This window comes from Pelodiscus sinensis, chromosome 2, assembly GCF_052426305.1.
Source record: "Pelodiscus sinensis isolate ZL-2025 chromosome 2, ASM5242630v1, whole genome shotgun sequence".
NCBI lineage: Eukaryota > Metazoa > Chordata > Testudines > Trionychidae > Pelodiscus > Pelodiscus sinensis.
Genome location: NC_143053.1, coordinates 79,413,128 through 79,431,641, shown reverse-complemented (window position 1 = coordinate 79,431,641; position 18,514 = coordinate 79,413,128). Strand labels below are relative to the sequence as shown.

The following is an 18,514-nucleotide window of genomic DNA, read 5'->3' as shown; positions in this document are numbered from 1 at the left end:
TCTACTTACAATATACTTTTCCAATAAATTCAGGAAGAATTCATTTTATATCTGGCTTAGCTCAAATAAGAAATACTGGTGTATTTTGAGACCTAGATTGTGTGCAAAAGGTCCTGTGGGGATGTTCAACATACGCTCTCTATGAGAAGAGGCTCTTTCCTTCCTTTTCAGAGAGAAAAATGTGACATCAGAAGGATGAGGAAAATGGTGATATACTCATGTGGTAACATAAATTAATAGGAGGAATTATTTAATGCTGTTAAGTGTTGAAAACAAGAAGCCTGAAAATAAATAAGGGGCTATTTAAGTTGGACATTGCAAGAAGCATTTCTAGTAACAGACAGGGTTAGTGGAGCATTAGTGAAATTGCAAGTGTCAGGAAGTAGAAGAGTTAGGAAGACCTTTCTAGGCTTATTATTTAAAGAGGGAGAATTGTTTATGGGCTTAAAACAGAACCTAAAATTCTATCCTTCATTGTATACACAGGTTCTATTGTCCTCAGAGGAGTTGTGTTTACATGTAACCAAGGACAGAATTTAGTTCATCATCACAAATTAAACACACTTGTACAGAAGGTCAACAATAATCTTATGCACTATTTATGTCCCACTTAAGCCCTTTTGAGGCATATTTAAGTGAGATATAAGTGATCCATAGGCTTTGTGATGTCTGTCTCTGGAGGGATGAATTTTATCTGCAGTAAATTGTACAGTCAGTATGGTATAGCCCATAAACTGACTTTATATACGGAACCTGAAAAGGTTTTAATAAATGATGGAAGCATGCCCTAATTTCCCTTATATATTTTGTTATTAGTTTGTTGATATGAGGAACTGGCGCATGGAGACACCTGACAATCAAATTGATGTCCCTGTAACCTTCAATCCAGGCAGCAATAGTGTAGTTGCTGATGTTCAAGAATTGCCTTCCTTTGTGCACAGTTTATATTGGGTGGCACCACAATCCTACTTGGGAGAGAAGGTAAAAGACACTTAACTATTCATTTGCATAGTTCATCCTGTCTTTTTTAGAGCAGTTTGTTTTCTTCCCTATGTATTCCTAGCCCTCCTCTGACTTTTCTGAAATCCCATCACTTGGCTTTTGATGACAGCACTGAAAGTATAGTCAGTAATAATGCTGGTTTATTCGCCTTGGTAAGATGGTGGGGAGATGTTTACATGAACACTATGGTTGACTCTGTTCCTGGCCTGGCTAGTGTTCTGGAGCTGGTGTTCATGAGGCAATTTTTGAACCGCAGCTTTATCAAAACCTCTTGCTGATGTCCCAAAGTACCATTTAAGACTCACTAGACATCTTTAGAGAAGATTTTCAAAAGCATAAATGGAAGTTAATATTCCACTCCTGTTGAAAACCTCCCTCTTTTTTGTTGATATTCTGTTGGGACCGATTTAAGAAAGGTGTGAACAGTTGTAGGTGTTATGAATATTAAATGAATGTACTGTTGCTTGTTAAAGTATTATCATGTTTTTTCCTACTTAATGACTGTGTGCTTATTAACTAATTGGAACATGATAAAGTGTCCTTTGAGAACACTGTCTATTCTTTTAACCATTTGTTTCATTGAGCTCCTTGCTGCTCTTTCCACTTCCTAAAGGAAGCATCAACTTCCCGCCTATTAAACATCTCAGCATTCCACCATGGGAATCAGGTTGACCAGTTTACACATTGCTGCTGATTGCTTGCAGCCTCAGTGTCCTATAGCTCTGTCCAACTGCAATCCCAGTTGTGTTTGTAATGGTAGCTGGATATACAGCAAATAGCTTCAACACTGTGGTTGTCAAATGCAGTGTGGCATCCCCATGCCCCATCACAGATGGGAAGCCACTAGGACAGACACTTGTCATAGTCCAGGAGAATATAGTTCATCATTCAAATCCCACCTTGACTCCATTTCGAGGAAATAAGTAGTACATAGTGCTCATGCTGCCCCACTGCACACTGGTGAGTGCACCACAGGTGAAAACAGCAGATTTGATGAGGATAATTATTATTGATTTTATTAGGTTCTCTTTATATTAATTACAACTTTAAAAAGAAAGAAGTGAAGAAATGTATTATGCTAAATGTTAACATTGAAATGGAATAAGTTAAGAATCCAAGGCTCTCTAAACTTCATGCCGTTAATTTATTTTTTTTTTAAATATTGAAAGCGTATTTCTATTTTCACTTTACCCAAAGTCAGAAATTTCTGGAGGTCTCTTTTTTTTTTTTTTTTTTTTGGAAAAGAGAGAAAATCTTCTTTAGACAGGCCCATTCTACGCAAGGGGATAAATTCAAATTAAGATATGCAACTCCAGCAACGTTAATTGCGTAGCTTGAGTCAAAGTATCATAAATTGGATTTTGACACTGTCCACATGGTAGGAAGTGAATGGGAGCACACTGTCCCTATGGCTTCCCTTACTCCTCGTAGAAGCAGGACTACCGGCATTTATGGTAGTGTCCTCTCAGTTCTTCACTAGACCCACTAATTCGAACCCTGGAAGATCGACTGCAGCAGCTTCAGTCTTCTCTATAGTGTAATCATGGTCATAGAGACCAAGTGTGGAACATCTCAGTCTAAAAAAGTCAATGATTTGGAAAGTTGTGGATCTGTAAAACCAGAGTGTTACAATTCAAATTATTTTGTCACCTTAACTACAGTGACCATGGCCACTGTCTACTAAAATACATACTTACACATAAAGGAAAGAAAACTATAAACCAAAAAATAATTGTTTTATTTACAGTGGCTGTGTGTGTGGCATGCATATTTTGATACAGTGATGTGCAGCATATAAAGTATGTTTACTCACAAGAGATTAAAACTGGTGGGCTACGTCTAGACTACATCCCTTTTTCGTAAAAGGGATGTAAATTAGACGTATCACAATTGCTAATGAAGCAGGGATTTAAATCTCCCCCGCTTCATTAGCGTAAAAATGGCTGCCGCTTTTTTTCCGAACGGAGCTTTGTTGGAAAAAAGCGGCAGTCTAGACGCTGATCTTGCGGAAAATAAAGCCTTTTCCGAAAGATCCCTTATCCCTCTATGAAATAAGATCTTTCGGAAAAGGCTTTATTTTCCGCAAGATCAGCGTCTAGACTGCCGCTTTTTTCCAACAAAGCTCCTTTCGGAAAAAAAGCGGCAGCCATTTTTATGCTAATGAAGCTTCATTAGCAATTGTGATACGTCTAATTTACATCCCTTTTACGAAAAAGGATGTAGTCTAGACGTAGCCGTGAAGTAGTTCTGCTTTATCGTACATTCCTTGTCAAAAACAAAAATCTGTATGCTTAGACAAGATGGGGTGCTATGGGAATTGGCTGATAAAATGTTGCTAGCTCCATTTGCAAAAAATCCCAAAACCAAAACTGATCGCATTTTGGCAATAGTGCTCCTTTTGCCTTTTAGCCAAATGAACTTGTTTTATTAATTACTCACCTCCAGAGACGTGGGCTTGAATTTGACTTGTGTAGCAAATAAAATGTATTTGTAAATCAAAATCTAGTGCTACAGGTTGCTCTGTTGAACCTCTCTATTTCAGCACTTTCTGGTCCAACAACATCCATGGTCTGGCATAATTTTAGTTAGCTGGATGTCCACTTATCATCCTGTTTCCTGTGGTCCCATAAAGTTTGTTTACAGCCATCTGTCCTGGCTCTTAGTGTTCTGTCTGTTATTTAGCTCTAATTTACCCTTAAATGTCTTCTAAGAGCCCAGTAAGCAGTGAAAGTGTTGGTAATGCTGCTAGACAATATTGACCTCCAGTGATACAGCAAGTTCTCTAGTTAGGCACAGATGAGGTCTCAAGTATGCCAGACTAGAGAGGTTCAACCTCTACTGAACTTCCATCAGTTCTTTCAAATTCCTTGCTGCTGAAGAGCAACCCAAAATAAATTGTGTTTGATTCTAAAAGCTTTGGCCCGAGCAGGCCTTTTTAGAAAAAGCAGTAAAATGCCTGTTTTACAATCTAGACAAAATTCTTTCCTGAAATCTCTACAACTGGTCTTGATTACTTTAGTGTGCTCTTTTTACGTACATTAATGTCAGTAGGAGCTGAGCTGAGATTTCCTAGTGGGGTCTGATAAGGGGTAAGGTGGACATGCTTGAGAAAACTGTCACTAAACATTCTCAAACTTGCCTCTTCTTGCCCAGCTTTCCTCTCTGTGCAATATGGTTGTCTGTTGCCTTTTCAGTTTTATTGTCAGCTTTACTGCTGCTGTTATTCATAAACCCCTCGGGAGGTCCTGCAGAAAAAAAAAAAATTGTACAAGCCTGTCCTACGAGCCCCAAGGGCATTGCAGGAGAGTGCTGTCATCATGCCAGTGTTTGAGAGACAAGGTGCAGCTGATTTTTCAGGAGAATAATGGAAGTGACTACATGCAGTGCCATCAAATGCACAGAGTAAACAAGCTGGAAAATAGAAAAAAAACCTCTAAACTCTTTCAGTTATTGTCCTTTTAGAGGTTTCTTACAGCAGTGGTAGAACCAAAATCCACAGATGGATGATTTTCAAGTTGATGGTTACCCCATTGTCAAATAAACTGGCTATTAGAATAAGAGCCTCAGAATAATGATGTTCCTGTTCTATTCATTTCAGGTTTTGTTTTAAAAGCAAAGCATATTTGCACATTTAGGATGGAGGAACAAAAATAAAATATGTCCTTTAAAATGTATGGAGGGGTCGGAGGGAGAAAAAATGCAAACTGTTTTTAGCATTTAGTAACATGGCAGTAAACCCTTTATCATCTTGATCATTTTGTCCTAGCTTTCTTCGTATGGTGGCTACCTAACTTATCTAGTAAAATCTTTTGGCTTACCTAGTGAAGGCATGATTCTTCTAGATAAAAGACCTGATGTACAACTAACCGTAAGTATTGCTGTGTGTTGAAATCAGGAAAATTCTTAATTTCATATTTAATTTCAAGAAACTGCGACACAGTGATTTTTTTTCAGTTATCTAAAATACATGATTGGAAAATATTGTTCCTTATTAGTGCATTCTAAAATGAATACCATGATGATGCTACATTTCTAAAATTGCACTTTGTTCAAAAGTCGTTCTAATATTTATCTCTTTTGCTAAAATAATTTCTTATTGCAAGTGTCTGACTTGAGTGCAACAAAAAGATAAAATAGAATTTTCTCCTTAAAATATAACTGTTAAAAAGATAAATAATAACCTGGCACATTTGTTACCAAGGAAGGCCTTGATCTTGGAAGGACTTCTGTATATGCTTAAGTTTATATGTGGAATTAATCCCATTGATTTCACTGGGAATTTTCATATGTGTAAAGTTAAGCATAAACATTAGCCTGTTCTGGATGGGCTAAAAATACACTTCAGATCAACCAGATTTGAGTTAACTAGTTACAGGTCAAAATTAGGTACTTACATTTGTAATTTAAATCACCATGGCTCTGGACCTAGTGCAAAACTAGGAAGAGAGCTTCTTTTCTGGTTCAAATGCAGCTGTAATCTTACAAGATTTCTGTTCTCATGATATCAAGTCCAAACCCAAAGTGTACCTTCTTGGGAATCTGAGGACAGCTTCTTCAGCCCATATTTTATTTTGATTCAACCTTCTTATGTGCTGGATGAGAAATATGTTGTGTGCAGCACTTTAATACTTTCTGGTCTGACCCTCTTACCACGTCAGACTGAAGGTCTGAAATTTTCCTAGATCACATTTATTTACCCCTCACATCACCACCCCAAAGTGCATCTTTTTTATGTCATAGGGTGTGTCTACATTGCACCTGTAGCTCAAAATAAGCTATGTAATGAGCTATGTAAATTGCATCTCTTATTTCAAGTCAATTTCAAAATAGCTTATTTCATAATTTGGTGCTGTGTACACAGCGACATTTTTTTTTAAAAAAACCCACTATTCCAAAACGTCCCTTGCTCCTCATAGAATGAGATTTACAGGGACATTGGAATAGCGAGCCTGTTATATTTTGACATAATGAATTTGCTGTTAAAACACAGCATAGCTATTTGGTATCTCAAAATAGTGCTGCAGTATAGACGTAGCCATAGTGAATACCATTAAAGTATTGTCACTTAAGTTGTATCTGCAGAATGACAGAATTACTGTGCCTCAGCAAATTATACTGTACACTGTGACATTAAAAGTATTCAAATTTCAGCATGAAAGCATTATTCTTACACAGGGTCATCAAATGAAAATAGTTTATGTGGATCCTAACAACCCATTGCCTGACCGACAGTATTATGGCCGTTTGCAGCTCATTGAGGTAAGAGATATCTATGGAACAGTTTAAAATGTCATTGCATAGGTTACAGTACATTGGCATTACCAAAACAGGCTGCTGCTGGGAATTCGGATCTCCTGAGGTCACATTGATTCACATGTTTTGGGACAGTACCAGAATATAATCCTTTTGGCTAGAAATAGGCAAGAGGATTAATATGATAATGGGCACCTCCTTAAAAAATTTTTTTCAGAATGGTGCTATGGGTTATATCCCATCCTCTTGAAAGCCCTCCAAGACATGGAAATCTGGGTTCTCTAGAGCAGCGCTTGTAGCCAAGTGACTCACTCATATTGCTTAGATGGAAGAGCAGACCGCCTCCAGGGGCAGAGGCTTGGCACATTGGCTTGGTTGATCTGGCAGCTAAAGATCTAGTAATATTATGGAAAAGAGGGATCTCAAACACAATTGGTTTGCCCTTTCAGAAATCTTTGATTAATTCCTAATGACAGAAGACCTAGATATAACTCTCCTTTCTCCTTCCTTCCTTCCTTCCTTGTTTTCCTTTCCCTTCCTTTAATTCTTTTTGTTCTTTTTTTGTCTTTTTTTCTCCTCACCTTATTTTTTTTAGGGGGAGGGAGGAAATCAATAAAATAAAAATTTAATCTTTGTTTTTACGAGTTTACTCTTTACTTCATGTGACATTACCTCTTCCCCATATAATCAAAAAATATGGATAACATTTATGCAAAGGCTACTTTAAAAGTAGTTAGGGTATGTCTACACTACAAAGTTAATTCGAACTAACATCCGTTAGTTCGAATTAACTTTGATAGGTGCTACACTAGCGCTCCGCTAGTTCGAACTTAATTCGAACTAGCGGAGCGCTTAGTTCGAACTAGGTAAACCTCATTTTACGAGGACTAAGCCTAGTTCGAACTTACTAATTCGAATTAAGGGGTGTGTAGCCCCTTAATTCGAACTAGTGGGAGGCTAGCCCTCCCCAGCTTTCCCTGGTGGCCACTCTGGCCAACACCAAGGAAACTCTATTGCCCCCCTCCCAGCCCTGGACCGCTTAAAGGGGCACGGGCTGGCTACGGTGCCCGTGCCAGGTGCAAGCCTGCCAGCACCCAGCCAGCAGACCCTGCACCTGGCACGGCTTGAGCCAGCCACTCGATGCCCCCCAGCCCTCCCCCTCTTCCCGGGACCAGACTGGCGGCTCCAGGGAGCTTGCCCGGGACCGCAAGAGGCGGGCACCCGCCTGGTCTAGTGCGGACATCATGGACCTCGTCCACGACCTCTGCACTAGGCAGAGGAAAGTGGCCGTCTAGGGCAGAAGAGCTGCAAGCCTGGCCACCCAGGAGCAGGTGTGCATGAAAATCAAGGTGGTCCACTGAGACCCCCGACCCTGAGCCCTGAGCTTACAATGGCCGTACTGGGTCAGACCAAAGGTCCATCTAGCCCAGTAGCCTGTCCGCTGACAGCGGCCAACCCTAGGGACCCTGGAGGGGATGGACCGAAGACGGTGACCAAGCCATTTGTCTCGTGCCATCCCTCTCCAGCCTTCCACAAACTTTGGGCAGGGACACCACTCCTACCCCCTGGCTAATAGCACTCCATGGACCCAACCTCCATGACTTGATCTCACTTCCCTTTAAACTCTGTTCTAGTTCTAACCTTCACAGCCTCCTGCAGCAAGGAGTTCCACAGGTTGACTCTTTGCTTTGTGAAGAACAACTTTCTGTTACTAGTTTGAAGCCTGCTACCCATTCCTTTCCTTTGGTGTCCTCTAGTCCTTCTATTATGGGAACTAATGAAGAACTTTTCTGTATGCACCCTCTCCACCCCACTCATGCTTTTATAGACCTCTATCCTATCCCCCTTCAGTCTCCTCTTTTCTAAGCTGAGAAGTCCCAGTCTCTTTAGCCTCTCTTCATATGGGACCTGTTCCAAACCTCTGATCATTTTAGTTGCCCTCCCCTCTTCCACCCTCTCTCTTCCCCTCTCCCACCTCCTTTTCCCAGTCTCCCCGAGTTTTGTTCAATAAAGAGAGATTCTATTTTTGACCACAATTGTTCTTTATTTTGTACATCAGGAAGGGGGCTAGGGAAGGGTAAGTGGAAGGAGATGAGGGAGGAATGGGGTACGAGCCCCCGATGGGGAGGACTGTGCTGGCTCTGCGGGCTTCTGGGGGTGGAAGCTCTCCTGCAGCCCCCCAATTTCCCCCTCTCCCCAGATGGCAGCCTGCGGCAAGTGCAGCCGGTCTGATGGTCGAGTGCTGTGATGTGCCCAGTGTAGGCACTCAGGGCACTCCAAGCCAGGACTGCTTTGCAAGCGGGGCACCCCTGAGAACTGTCTGTCCGGGGTGGGGGTCGGGTTCCTTTAAGCACAGCCCTCGGCTAGCCTGAGGCAGCACCTCCACGCTCTAAGTCCTCCTCTGATGCCCTGCCGGCACTGCTTCCGGCCATCCTTAACCCCGGTTCAGGGTCTACTTAATGTGGACATGCTAGTTCGAATTAGCAAAACGCTAATTCGAACTAGTTTTTTAGTCTGGATGCATTAGTTCGAATTATCTTAGTTCGAATTAACTAATTCGAACTAAGTTCGAATTAGCGCTGTAGTGTAGACATACCCTTAGACTTCAATAGTTGATCATGTTGATGGATATAAACATATGTGTTGCGAACTTAAATTACAAGTGGGAAGACAAAAGTCTTTAAAATATAATATATTATTAGTATTGGTAGCAGACCCTTAAAAATTGTCTCAGGAAGTACCATATTTCTTCTCATGGTTTCTCAGTCGAATGTGTTCAGATTACAAATAATAGTAGTTTTCAATCGGGGGGGGGGGGGGGGGGGTGTTGGCTCATGTATCAACAACAAAATGAAGATTTTCCAGCCAAATTTCTCACTCAGTTAAATTTGTGTCCATTGATGGATTGATTCCCCCATTTAAGGTCATCACCTTGAACTAAAAGAACTATGTCCCTGGGCACGGGACTTCTAAAAAAGGCCTACGCTTTAAAAAAACAAAGGCTCTTTTGTGAATATTTTCCTCTTAGAGAGAATTAGCTCTTTCCTGGATCCTTATGTGGGCTGCTCAGTGACTTTCTATAAATTGGGGTAACTGAGGCAACACCAAATTGAGTCTTTAGCTTTCTCGTCTTGAGCCAAATCCCCAGTTGCCTCAGGTCCACTGCCTACAGAGTCTCACTACTTCAGCAACAATCTGTGGCACCATTTCCTTCCTCCACTGTTGGCTTTCAGGCACCAACATCATCTCCAGTTCTTTGAATCAACTCCTTTCTTTCCAGGGGAGAGATCCCTACCAATGCTCTTTCTATACTGCTCTCCAGCCGACTTCCAGACAGTCACTTGAGATCTGATACATAGTCTCAGCTATTGGTAGCAAATATGCAAAGTATGCATATGGCTTTCTTGTGTCACTTTTCTGTGTTCCCCCATTCGTTTTCCAACCCTTGATTTCCATATATATCTGCTACATACTCCCCTTAAATCTGTTTCACCCTCCTTCCCTGAGACAGCAAGAAATGGTGGGAAGTGATTGTTTAACTTCATCCCTTTTTTGTTGCAGTGTCTGTTTTCACTGAGTTGATTAGAGGTTAACTCATCCCAGACCATTTTTACTTTATATCATTAATGTACAGGGAAACTTCAGACATGCAAGTAACAATAACCTGGTATCTAGAGAAGAACTGATGATGATCCTGTCTAGACTAGATGGCTTACACATCAGAGGACTTTACTACACAGAGACTCAGAGGTTAACTCTGGGTGAGGTTGGGATGGAAGAAGCCAGCAGTACAGGAAGTGGAAGCATTGCATATAGTGTAGAGACATGCTCTTGCCCCCCTGACTACATGGGTGACTCATGTCAGGTAAGTAATTTTCTCTTACTCTTCGTTACATCATTCTTGATGTGTTGCTCACAACTATATTGATTTTAGTTAGAGGAAAAAAGACTAATTGTTAAGCAGTATTGGTTAATTTTAAGCACTTTATAGATACATTTACATACAGTTGTGATACGTACAGCTTGGATCTTCAGGCATATTTAGGCACCTACCTCACTTTGAGGATCTGGGCTTAAAATCCTTTCACTGTGTAAAAGGTACTCTGAAGAGAAATAGGGGAATTAGATACCTTCTGTGGAATTTGTGCTCATATTAGCTGCGACTATTCATGTATAACATGCAAATGTTATGTGAATAATATTTTGTGTCAAATACAAGACTAAAGAAGATCAATCTAATTTAGCTTTGCCAAGAGAAAGTTAGGCATTGAATTGATCATGGTTTTTAAGTATGTATGTGGTGGTGTAGGAGGAGATTTCTGATTATAGAAGATTCTTTAATTCAGCAAAGGCATAATGAGATACAGTGGCTAGAAGCTGAAGAGAGACAAATGCAGACTAGAAGTTATTGGTACATTTTTAACAGTGAGGAAAATTGTCCATTGATATTGGGAACAGAGTGAAATATGGAAGAGAGAAACGAACAGATTGAATAGAGTGAATTAGTTTTTTGCTCAGTCAGTCAAAAATGCTTAAGAGTTAAAGTAGCAGTTACTACAGTATACAAACCTGTAAACAATGCATTTTTAAATGAAGGTGAAAGAGTAGGAAATGGAGCTTAACAGCCACTGAGAGACTGAAATAGCTGCATTTATTATTGGTCTGGGTCTTTCATTTTTGTCTCCTGGCCACAGTAATAGTGTGACTGAAATTCTACCACTCCTAATGTACACCCTGCAGGGTGCTATCTTTATATACTACCTGTTTTTTCTCCCCTGTGTTGAGGAAAATACATAGCCCAAAGGAAGCAGTTAAACCACTGACTTAGCATAGGTCATAAGCCCTTCACATTTTTGCAGTATTACTCAATCTATGATTTACTGTTCTAATCGTCTAGCTCTGTCTGACTATGTTAGGTGGGGAGAAGGTGCTGCCTGCCACACCTTACATTAGGTATACATTCACTTACAGGAATTACAGCATGATCGGTTAACCCCAGGAACTGTTCTTGTGCTGTATAGCCTGACTCGTATAAAGTTTAAAGGTGGGGCCCATCACAGCCTCACTTATCTGAGTCAGAAGCTGAACAATAAGGAAGAGTATAAGAGAAGGTTTGAATAGTGAAAGAATACTGTTTGTGAACAGCCGAGCTAAAAGCTAAGCACAATGACGGCCGAAATACAAAGGCCGAAGAAGAAGAAGAACATAGGATGGCTAATTGTCTTGTTAATAACTCTGAGGCATTGCTTGGGGCAAGATGTACAACAGAGGGTAGCATTTCCTCACCTTCAAGGCAGAGATCAGCAGCAACAAATTCATTGGGATTTTAAACCAAGAGAGGTAATTTTTCCTCACTCTCTCTCTCTGTTTCTCTGTCTCTGTTGTGCAATTCTTTAATTTCAAACAATAAGAATGCTAATCTCCTAACCTGGAATTACATTATAATAGCACCCAGTTGATACTTTTTGTAGGTCGTTTATCACCATAAACAGCCAGAGCTCTCCTAAGAGCTGCTGTGTTGTACTTTGGAGCTTTTTGTTCATATGGGTGAATGTTGCAAAATGAAGTTGCTGTCACAATTGTCCTCAAAACAAAGTGCTTCAGTTCTCCAGTGAGCATGTTAGTGTTGTTCCAAATTATAAATATAAAGGGTAAAATTTGAAAGAGGAAAGAGCAGCGTAGATTTGTTCACATGCATGTGGATACGCAATAAAGTAAGTGTATTCAATTTTGCTTTGCCTAGGGCATTTTTGATAAATAACCCTTCTGAAGCAATATTTCTGTTGATTGAGCTAGTTTAAGTAATGAGACCAGTCTCCTCAGAAGGCAAGTGTACCAATTGCCTCCCCACCATTATTAAAATGTATCTGAAGAAAGCCAGAGCAGTGCAGACCCTGGGTTTGGGCCTTGCTCTCAGTGAAATCAGTATTAAAACTCATATTGATTGAGCTGGTGCAGGATCAGGCTTTTTGTGTATTTATTTACATTAATCCAATATACTTACTGCGAGTGGAATTTCCAGCAGATCACAGGAGAACTATCATTGTTTAAATATCAACATCTTTTATTGCTGTATTGTATTAAAATCCGTGTGCTGCTCTGGGGGATGAGGTTTTTCTCTGCCAAATGTACATTTAATAAATATGCTAATTTTCATTCAGAATCCTTCATAAATACTCATGCCAAAAGCAACTAGATCACATCTTATAGTTTTATCCTGCCAACCTTTTCTCCCGTGAGAGTTCCCATTGATTTCATATAAGCAAGAATTTGCAGGATTTATAATTCATATGCCACTTGTTTTATTAAGGCCTGATGGGAACCATACAGAGCTGCAGTGCCTGAGAGGTAACTTCTGGAGGCATTTTGGAAAGCACAGCATGCCCCAGGAATCACAGTCCCCTGTCACCTCTTAGAAGGATGTAGCATGTGATCTCCTGTACAGCCAGCCAGCTTGGCAACCCAGTGAGCAGTGGTTAGCGTGAATGACCATGTTATACCATTTTTGGGTTGCCTGGTATTTCAGTAGAGCCTCCACATGGAGCAGTCTGAAGAACACGGGTACTGCGCTTATCAATGGTCCACACATAGAAGTGTTCAAATAGCAGGGAAAACTTTTTGTACCTGCACCGTTTTCTAAACCCATGCCAGCAATGATCTCATTTCAGCATATTAGTTAGCACCTACATAATATTGGCTAACATTGCTGACAGTTGCCTCTTGCTTCTTTCATTTTTTCCCCTCTGGTTCAGCTGCCCTATTCTCCTATTTAAAATTGACTTTGATCTGATGTACAATATTTCTGCTCATGTGCTTTCAGTGGCTGAACGTTCTTTTCATGTTTCACTGGTCCCTAGGACAAGTCTGTACTTTAAAATCAAGCTGCTGCATATTTTGGAACCTTGTCTTACTCTGCCTAAACATGGCTTCATATAGCTCCAGGTAGAATAATTTTAGAAATCGTGCTGAGTTAATATAGACATTATTACCACAGTGCAAGTGTTTCTACAGAATACACTGTAGTTACCCAGGCACTAAGATTTTATGTAACCCAGTGGTTCTCAAACTGTGGGTCAGGACCCCAAAGAGGGTCACAATTCTATATTACTGGGATCACCAGAGCTAGTTTTAGACTTGCTAGGGTCCAGGGCCAAAGCCCAAGCCTCATCACCAAGTTTCAGCCCTGAGTAATGGGGCTTAGATTACAGGCCGTCTGACTGAGGCTGAAGTGCTTTGGCTTTGGCCCCTACACCCAAGGCGGTGGGACTCGGGCAAACTCAGGCTTTGGTCCCTCTCCTGGGATCATGTAGAAAATTTTTTTGTCAGAAAGGGGTTAGGGTGCATTGAGGTTTGAGAACTGATGAAACAACTAGGTACTATATAAAGTGCCTATAGGCAGCCCTTGCAGAACCTTCTGGTATAAATCTACATTAACATCTTCTTTGACTGCTTTTAAAGGCCAGTTCTAGGCCCCTATGTTTAGCCACAGGAAATGTCTTGCTCTGGGCTTTTCTGTGAGGGGCCATCCCCCTGTCAGAATAGGGAGCACCAGGCCAGCTACTCAGCAAGGCCTCAATCTGGAAATACTTATGCTTAATTGGAGTACTGTGAGTAGTCCCATTTAAATTGTTAGCGTAAAGGTGAGAACATGCGTAAGTGTTTTCAGGATCAGTGCCCAGTTGCTTTAATAGTGATGGACTCGAGTAATGGAATTTTCATCTACCACTCATTCCCTTCCCATCCCGCAATTCTGTGGTTTGGCCAGCAGATCTTTGTAGAAACAAACTCACTGTCTATTACCAGACCCGATCTGCAAAAGCTGCAAGATACAATTCCACTTTGAAAGCTTTCTTATTTTTATAAAATGATTGGAAAGGATTTGACCACCAGTTGATACACAGTTGTGGTCCCTTTTTGCTGATCTGGTGTCACTTTGTAAGCTAAAATAGTTCTTATTAAAAAAGTAAACAATTTACATGTGTATATTTTCCTATATACTTAATAGGACTGTAGCCCTGGATTTTATCGTGAGAATAAAGGATTATTTACAGGACACTGCCTACCCTGCAACTGCAATGGAAATTCAAACAGATGCCAGGATGGTTCTGGAATATGTATTGTAAGTAAGACATGAACACTGTTGAAAGTAATGTAGAAAAGCAGACAACCCACTACTGTATTAAACTGTGGAATGCATAGTTCCTTTCTTCATTATTGCTACAAAGTGATCTTTGTATAACTAGTTCAATTATTTGAATTATGTTAGCCTGAATTTTTTACTGTGTATGCATTTCGGTCCCAATCCTGCAAATACTTTGCACATGTTTAACTTTGCACAGATGTATAATTTCATTCAGTCTTTCTTCCCATGCCTTTTCCCGCAAATGTAGTTGTCCCATGCTATCCAAGTCCCCTCAATTAAGCACATGGGCCAGTATTTGTAGGATCGGGGCTTTAGTTATCTTATATGATGCGTCTACACAGCAGCGCTATTTCGGAATAATGGCCATTCTGAAATAACAATGCGAGCATCTACACAGCAATTCTGTTATTTCAGAATAAATTTGAAATAACAGACGGCTTATTCCAACTTGTGTAAGCCTCATTCCACGAGGAATAATGCCTTTTCTGAAATCTCTATTTCAGAATAGCAGACGTGTGGTCTGCTATATTTATATAGCTCCTCCCCAGGGCCATTCAAAATAAATACTTCCAGTGCCTACTGGGGCTGTAAATCGAGGTAGCATATCCACATTAGGGAAGCCTGCTTTGGACTAATTTTAAGACTTCCCTGTAGCATAGACACATTATTTAAAAATAAGCTATTTCAGAGTATTTCTTCCGGAATAGCTTATCTTGAAATAAGCTTGCAGTGGAGCAAACTTTTACTGTCATTCATGAATAGTCCATAGCACTATGCATGTAAGAGTTTGCGGGAGCTGACCCATATTCAAATAAATAAATAAATAAATACATTCTCAAAAAGCTAAGGCTATTTCTACACTACTGGGTTTTTTGGGATACAGGGTTTTTCCAGGGAATACATCTGCTCTTCCACTTTTTTTTGCAGAACAGCAGACGTGCTCTATCGGAAGCCCTGTCTTCCTCCTTCCATGAGGAAAAAGGGCTCTTCCGAAAGAGGAGGCTTTTCTGAAATTTGGCCCAGTGTAGACAGGCCAAATTTCGGAAAAGCCTCTTCCGAAAAAACTATCGGAAAAAGGTTAGCAAATTGCAGAGCGCAATTTGCATACCTTTTTCTGATAGATCAGTGTAGTCTAGACAAAGACATTGTTTGCTTGTTCACTTTGCAAAGCAAATCTTAGATTACAGTTACACAAATAAAATGTACTGGAGAAGACAGGATTGGGCTAGGGAAGAGAAGTTAGATAAATTACAAATTTTCAATTGAACTGCCTCTGCAGAAGGGTAAATTCTGATCCTGGACAACCATTTTATGTCTGAAGTAACTACACAGAAGTCATGGAACCTCAGTGGTTGTGTGAGCATGAAATTTGACCTGATGTGTTTTTCTAGTTTATACTCTTGACAGTTGAATAACACCCTCCGTTTTTATGGTTTGTTCTGAAAAATTCTTAATTGCACTCTTTTTATGTAAATAAATATCTTGCCAAATTCTCTTTCACGGTTTATATTTTGTAAGTTATTCATGCATACTGCCTACAGTGCATTCCTTTGCATTAGGCAGTACCCTCAGACTTTGTTTCAACAAATCCTTTTGGTTAAATGAGTTATGAGACAGTTCAGTGTGTTCCAGGAAATCACTCACAATGTGCTTCCTTGGGAGACAGGACAAGCCATGACAGGAAAGCACTGCAGAAAGATAGAGATGAGTTTGTTTAGATTAGCTCAAGATAAGTCTAAAAAGTGTTAACATCTCTTTTTTAGCCTAAAATATGTCATTAAGGTGCAAACACGATTCACTTCTGAATATGTTGAGTTAAATCATCCCCTTCACTTGAGACAAACTATCTGATGAGCAGAGTTCATGCAGAAAAACTTGGAGCAGAGGAAACTCACAGAGGGCATGATCCAAAATCCACTGTAGTTGATAGAAGTCTATTTATTGGCTTCAGTAGGCTTTAGATCATGCCCAGAGATGCCAGCTTCTGCCCTCATTGGTGGGGTTTGCCTGTTTGTAGGATGAGCAGGGGCCAGACATCAAAACATTGATGCACTCTCCATTGTGCTCCCTGAGTTCTTCCACCAACAGCCCAGCTTCCTCTGAAGCTATCTGTCAAAGCCTGCCCATTCTTCCCGGTAATATGGATAGGTTGTAGGGTAGGGTGGGCAAGAGAGCCTCTGTGGGTGGGTTGATCCAGCCTGCGGATACCCTCCCACTCCCCCGCCCCCAGGCCATTTCGGAACTGGGAAGCGGCAAATTCTCCTCTCCTGCCAGGGGCGCACTAAGCACCGTGTGCTCCTTGCAGGGTGGGAGCAGGAAGCAAGAGACTTTGTGCACTCCCCCTACCCCCAGGCCCTGATTGACCTGGGGGTGAGGGGGAGGGGGGAGCGTACAAAATCTCCTCCCACTGCCAGAGGTGCAGGCACCTAGAAGGAGCTGCCAGCTGTTCAGAATAGCTGGAGGTTCTCTCTAGGAGGAGGGCGGGAGCAAAGACTTCATGTGGTCTCCCACCCCCAGGACAATCAGGGGGCCCCCTCCTTCCAGTGCAACCCAGGGTGGCCTGGGGTAACTTCAAACATTTGTGAAGTTGTCCCCCTTCTAAAATTATTGCCCACTCCTGTTGTAGGGGAATCGGTGAGTTAATGTTGACAAGGATACTAATAGCTTCCACTGGAGCTTTCCTATGGATGTTTACAGGATGCTGCTGCATAGAGACACTGTCACTCCAGTATTGTCTCATATCTATTTGGCTATGCCCCCTAATTTTTGAGGGAGCAATAATGTGACTGTTGCTGCTTTCGCTTCCCTCTGTCATGCTTTAGGGACATTGTAGGATTTTTGTTCCTTTCATCTGCTAGATGCCATATTGCCAACAGCATGATGCGGCCCATTCAGTCCAATCCTTGCATGAAATCTATAAAAGGCTCCCCAAACCACATGAAACCCTTTTTCCTCCATTTCTGAAGACTTCTCCTGGCTTCAGCCATGCAGGGTTTCTCTACGTAATGTGTTAATACAGAACAGCTGGGATGTAAATTCTGGTGCGCACCAGCACGTCTCCCATGTATTGTACTAGCATACACTAACATTATGGCTACGTTATGTATTTGGGTGCAAGTCCCAGTTTGCAGACACATAGGGCTAGTGTGAGTATAAACAGTAACGTAGTCACCAGTCCCATGGACAGCGTCAGGGGTCACCTTAGTCATGCCGAGTACAAACTTACCAGAACCCTGTGCTGCCACTGTCTGTGTTATCATGGCAGTACTGCTATTTATACTCACACTACTTCTTACTGAGGTAGCACAAGTAGGTGCACCAGTCCTGGGAATCACAGTCCCAATTTGTAGAGCAGATATAGCCAGAAAGTTTCCCAGCATGCATTTACTCCGCACTGTTTCAGACAGGTATATCAATGCACACTGTGGAACTTATAGTGGGCTCCGGCAGGGTCTGTGTGACCAGTCAGTATTCATACCCCAGCTGGTGTGCACTAATATACCATGGAGATAAGTCCCCAGCAATAAGGATGTATACTTTGCAAGGGCCAGTAGTGACTCCAGAGTTAAGCGTAGTTTGCGATTTGAACCTGCAGCAGCATTAAAATCCCTTTCTTTCACCTGTTAACTATTGAATTTAGCCTTCAATTAGCCACAATAACTGGCAGAAGACAGTTGAATTTTTCATGTAATTTTTTAAAGAAAGTATTCATCAGTTTTTGAGGAGGCCACATTTCAAAAAAGGTCCTTTCAGAAATTTTGGCCCTGACTATGTGTTTATTTCATTCCCTCCGGTTAAACAGCCATAGATAGTTACTACAAAGTGCAGCTTCATACTTCCATTCTCATAACATCTCACAAACAGGCCATAGTTTTAATTGTTTTTCTTAAGCACAGAACAAATTATGGGCTATTGTGCAGGAGTGGGGTTGAATGGATCTATGTGGTAGGAGGAATGAATGGAGATGAATCGAGCTTGGGAGAAGATGGTGTGGTGGTGTGAGTGCAAGAAGAGGTGGAAAAGGCAGAGGAGCCTGCTGTTGCCTGTGGGGGTGGGAATCTGCTGCAAATCGGATCCTCAAGGAGTTTTGCTCTGAGCCATAGGAGGTTCATGAGA

General features: G+C 41.2%; 1 protein-coding gene across 4 annotated transcripts in view; it reads left to right on the top strand.

Annotated features, from left to right (window-relative positions):
• Nucleotides 1–18,514, top strand: part of LAMA3 (laminin subunit alpha 3) — a 194,752-nt gene that overhangs the window by 114,001 nt on the left and 62,237 nt on the right. For all 4 annotated transcript variants that reach the window (XM_025181720.3, XM_075920832.2, XM_014570532.4 and 1 more), the window contains 5 exons: nucleotides 817–981; nucleotides 4,769–4,870; nucleotides 6,178–6,261; nucleotides 9,890–10,120; nucleotides 14,261–14,374. In XM_025181720.3, coding sequence (XP_025037505.3) covers nucleotides 817–981; nucleotides 4,769–4,870; nucleotides 6,178–6,261; nucleotides 9,890–10,120; nucleotides 14,261–14,374 — 696 coding nt within the window. The remainder of the gene's footprint in view (nucleotides 1–816; nucleotides 982–4,768; nucleotides 4,871–6,177; nucleotides 6,262–9,889; nucleotides 10,121–14,260; nucleotides 14,375–18,514) is intronic.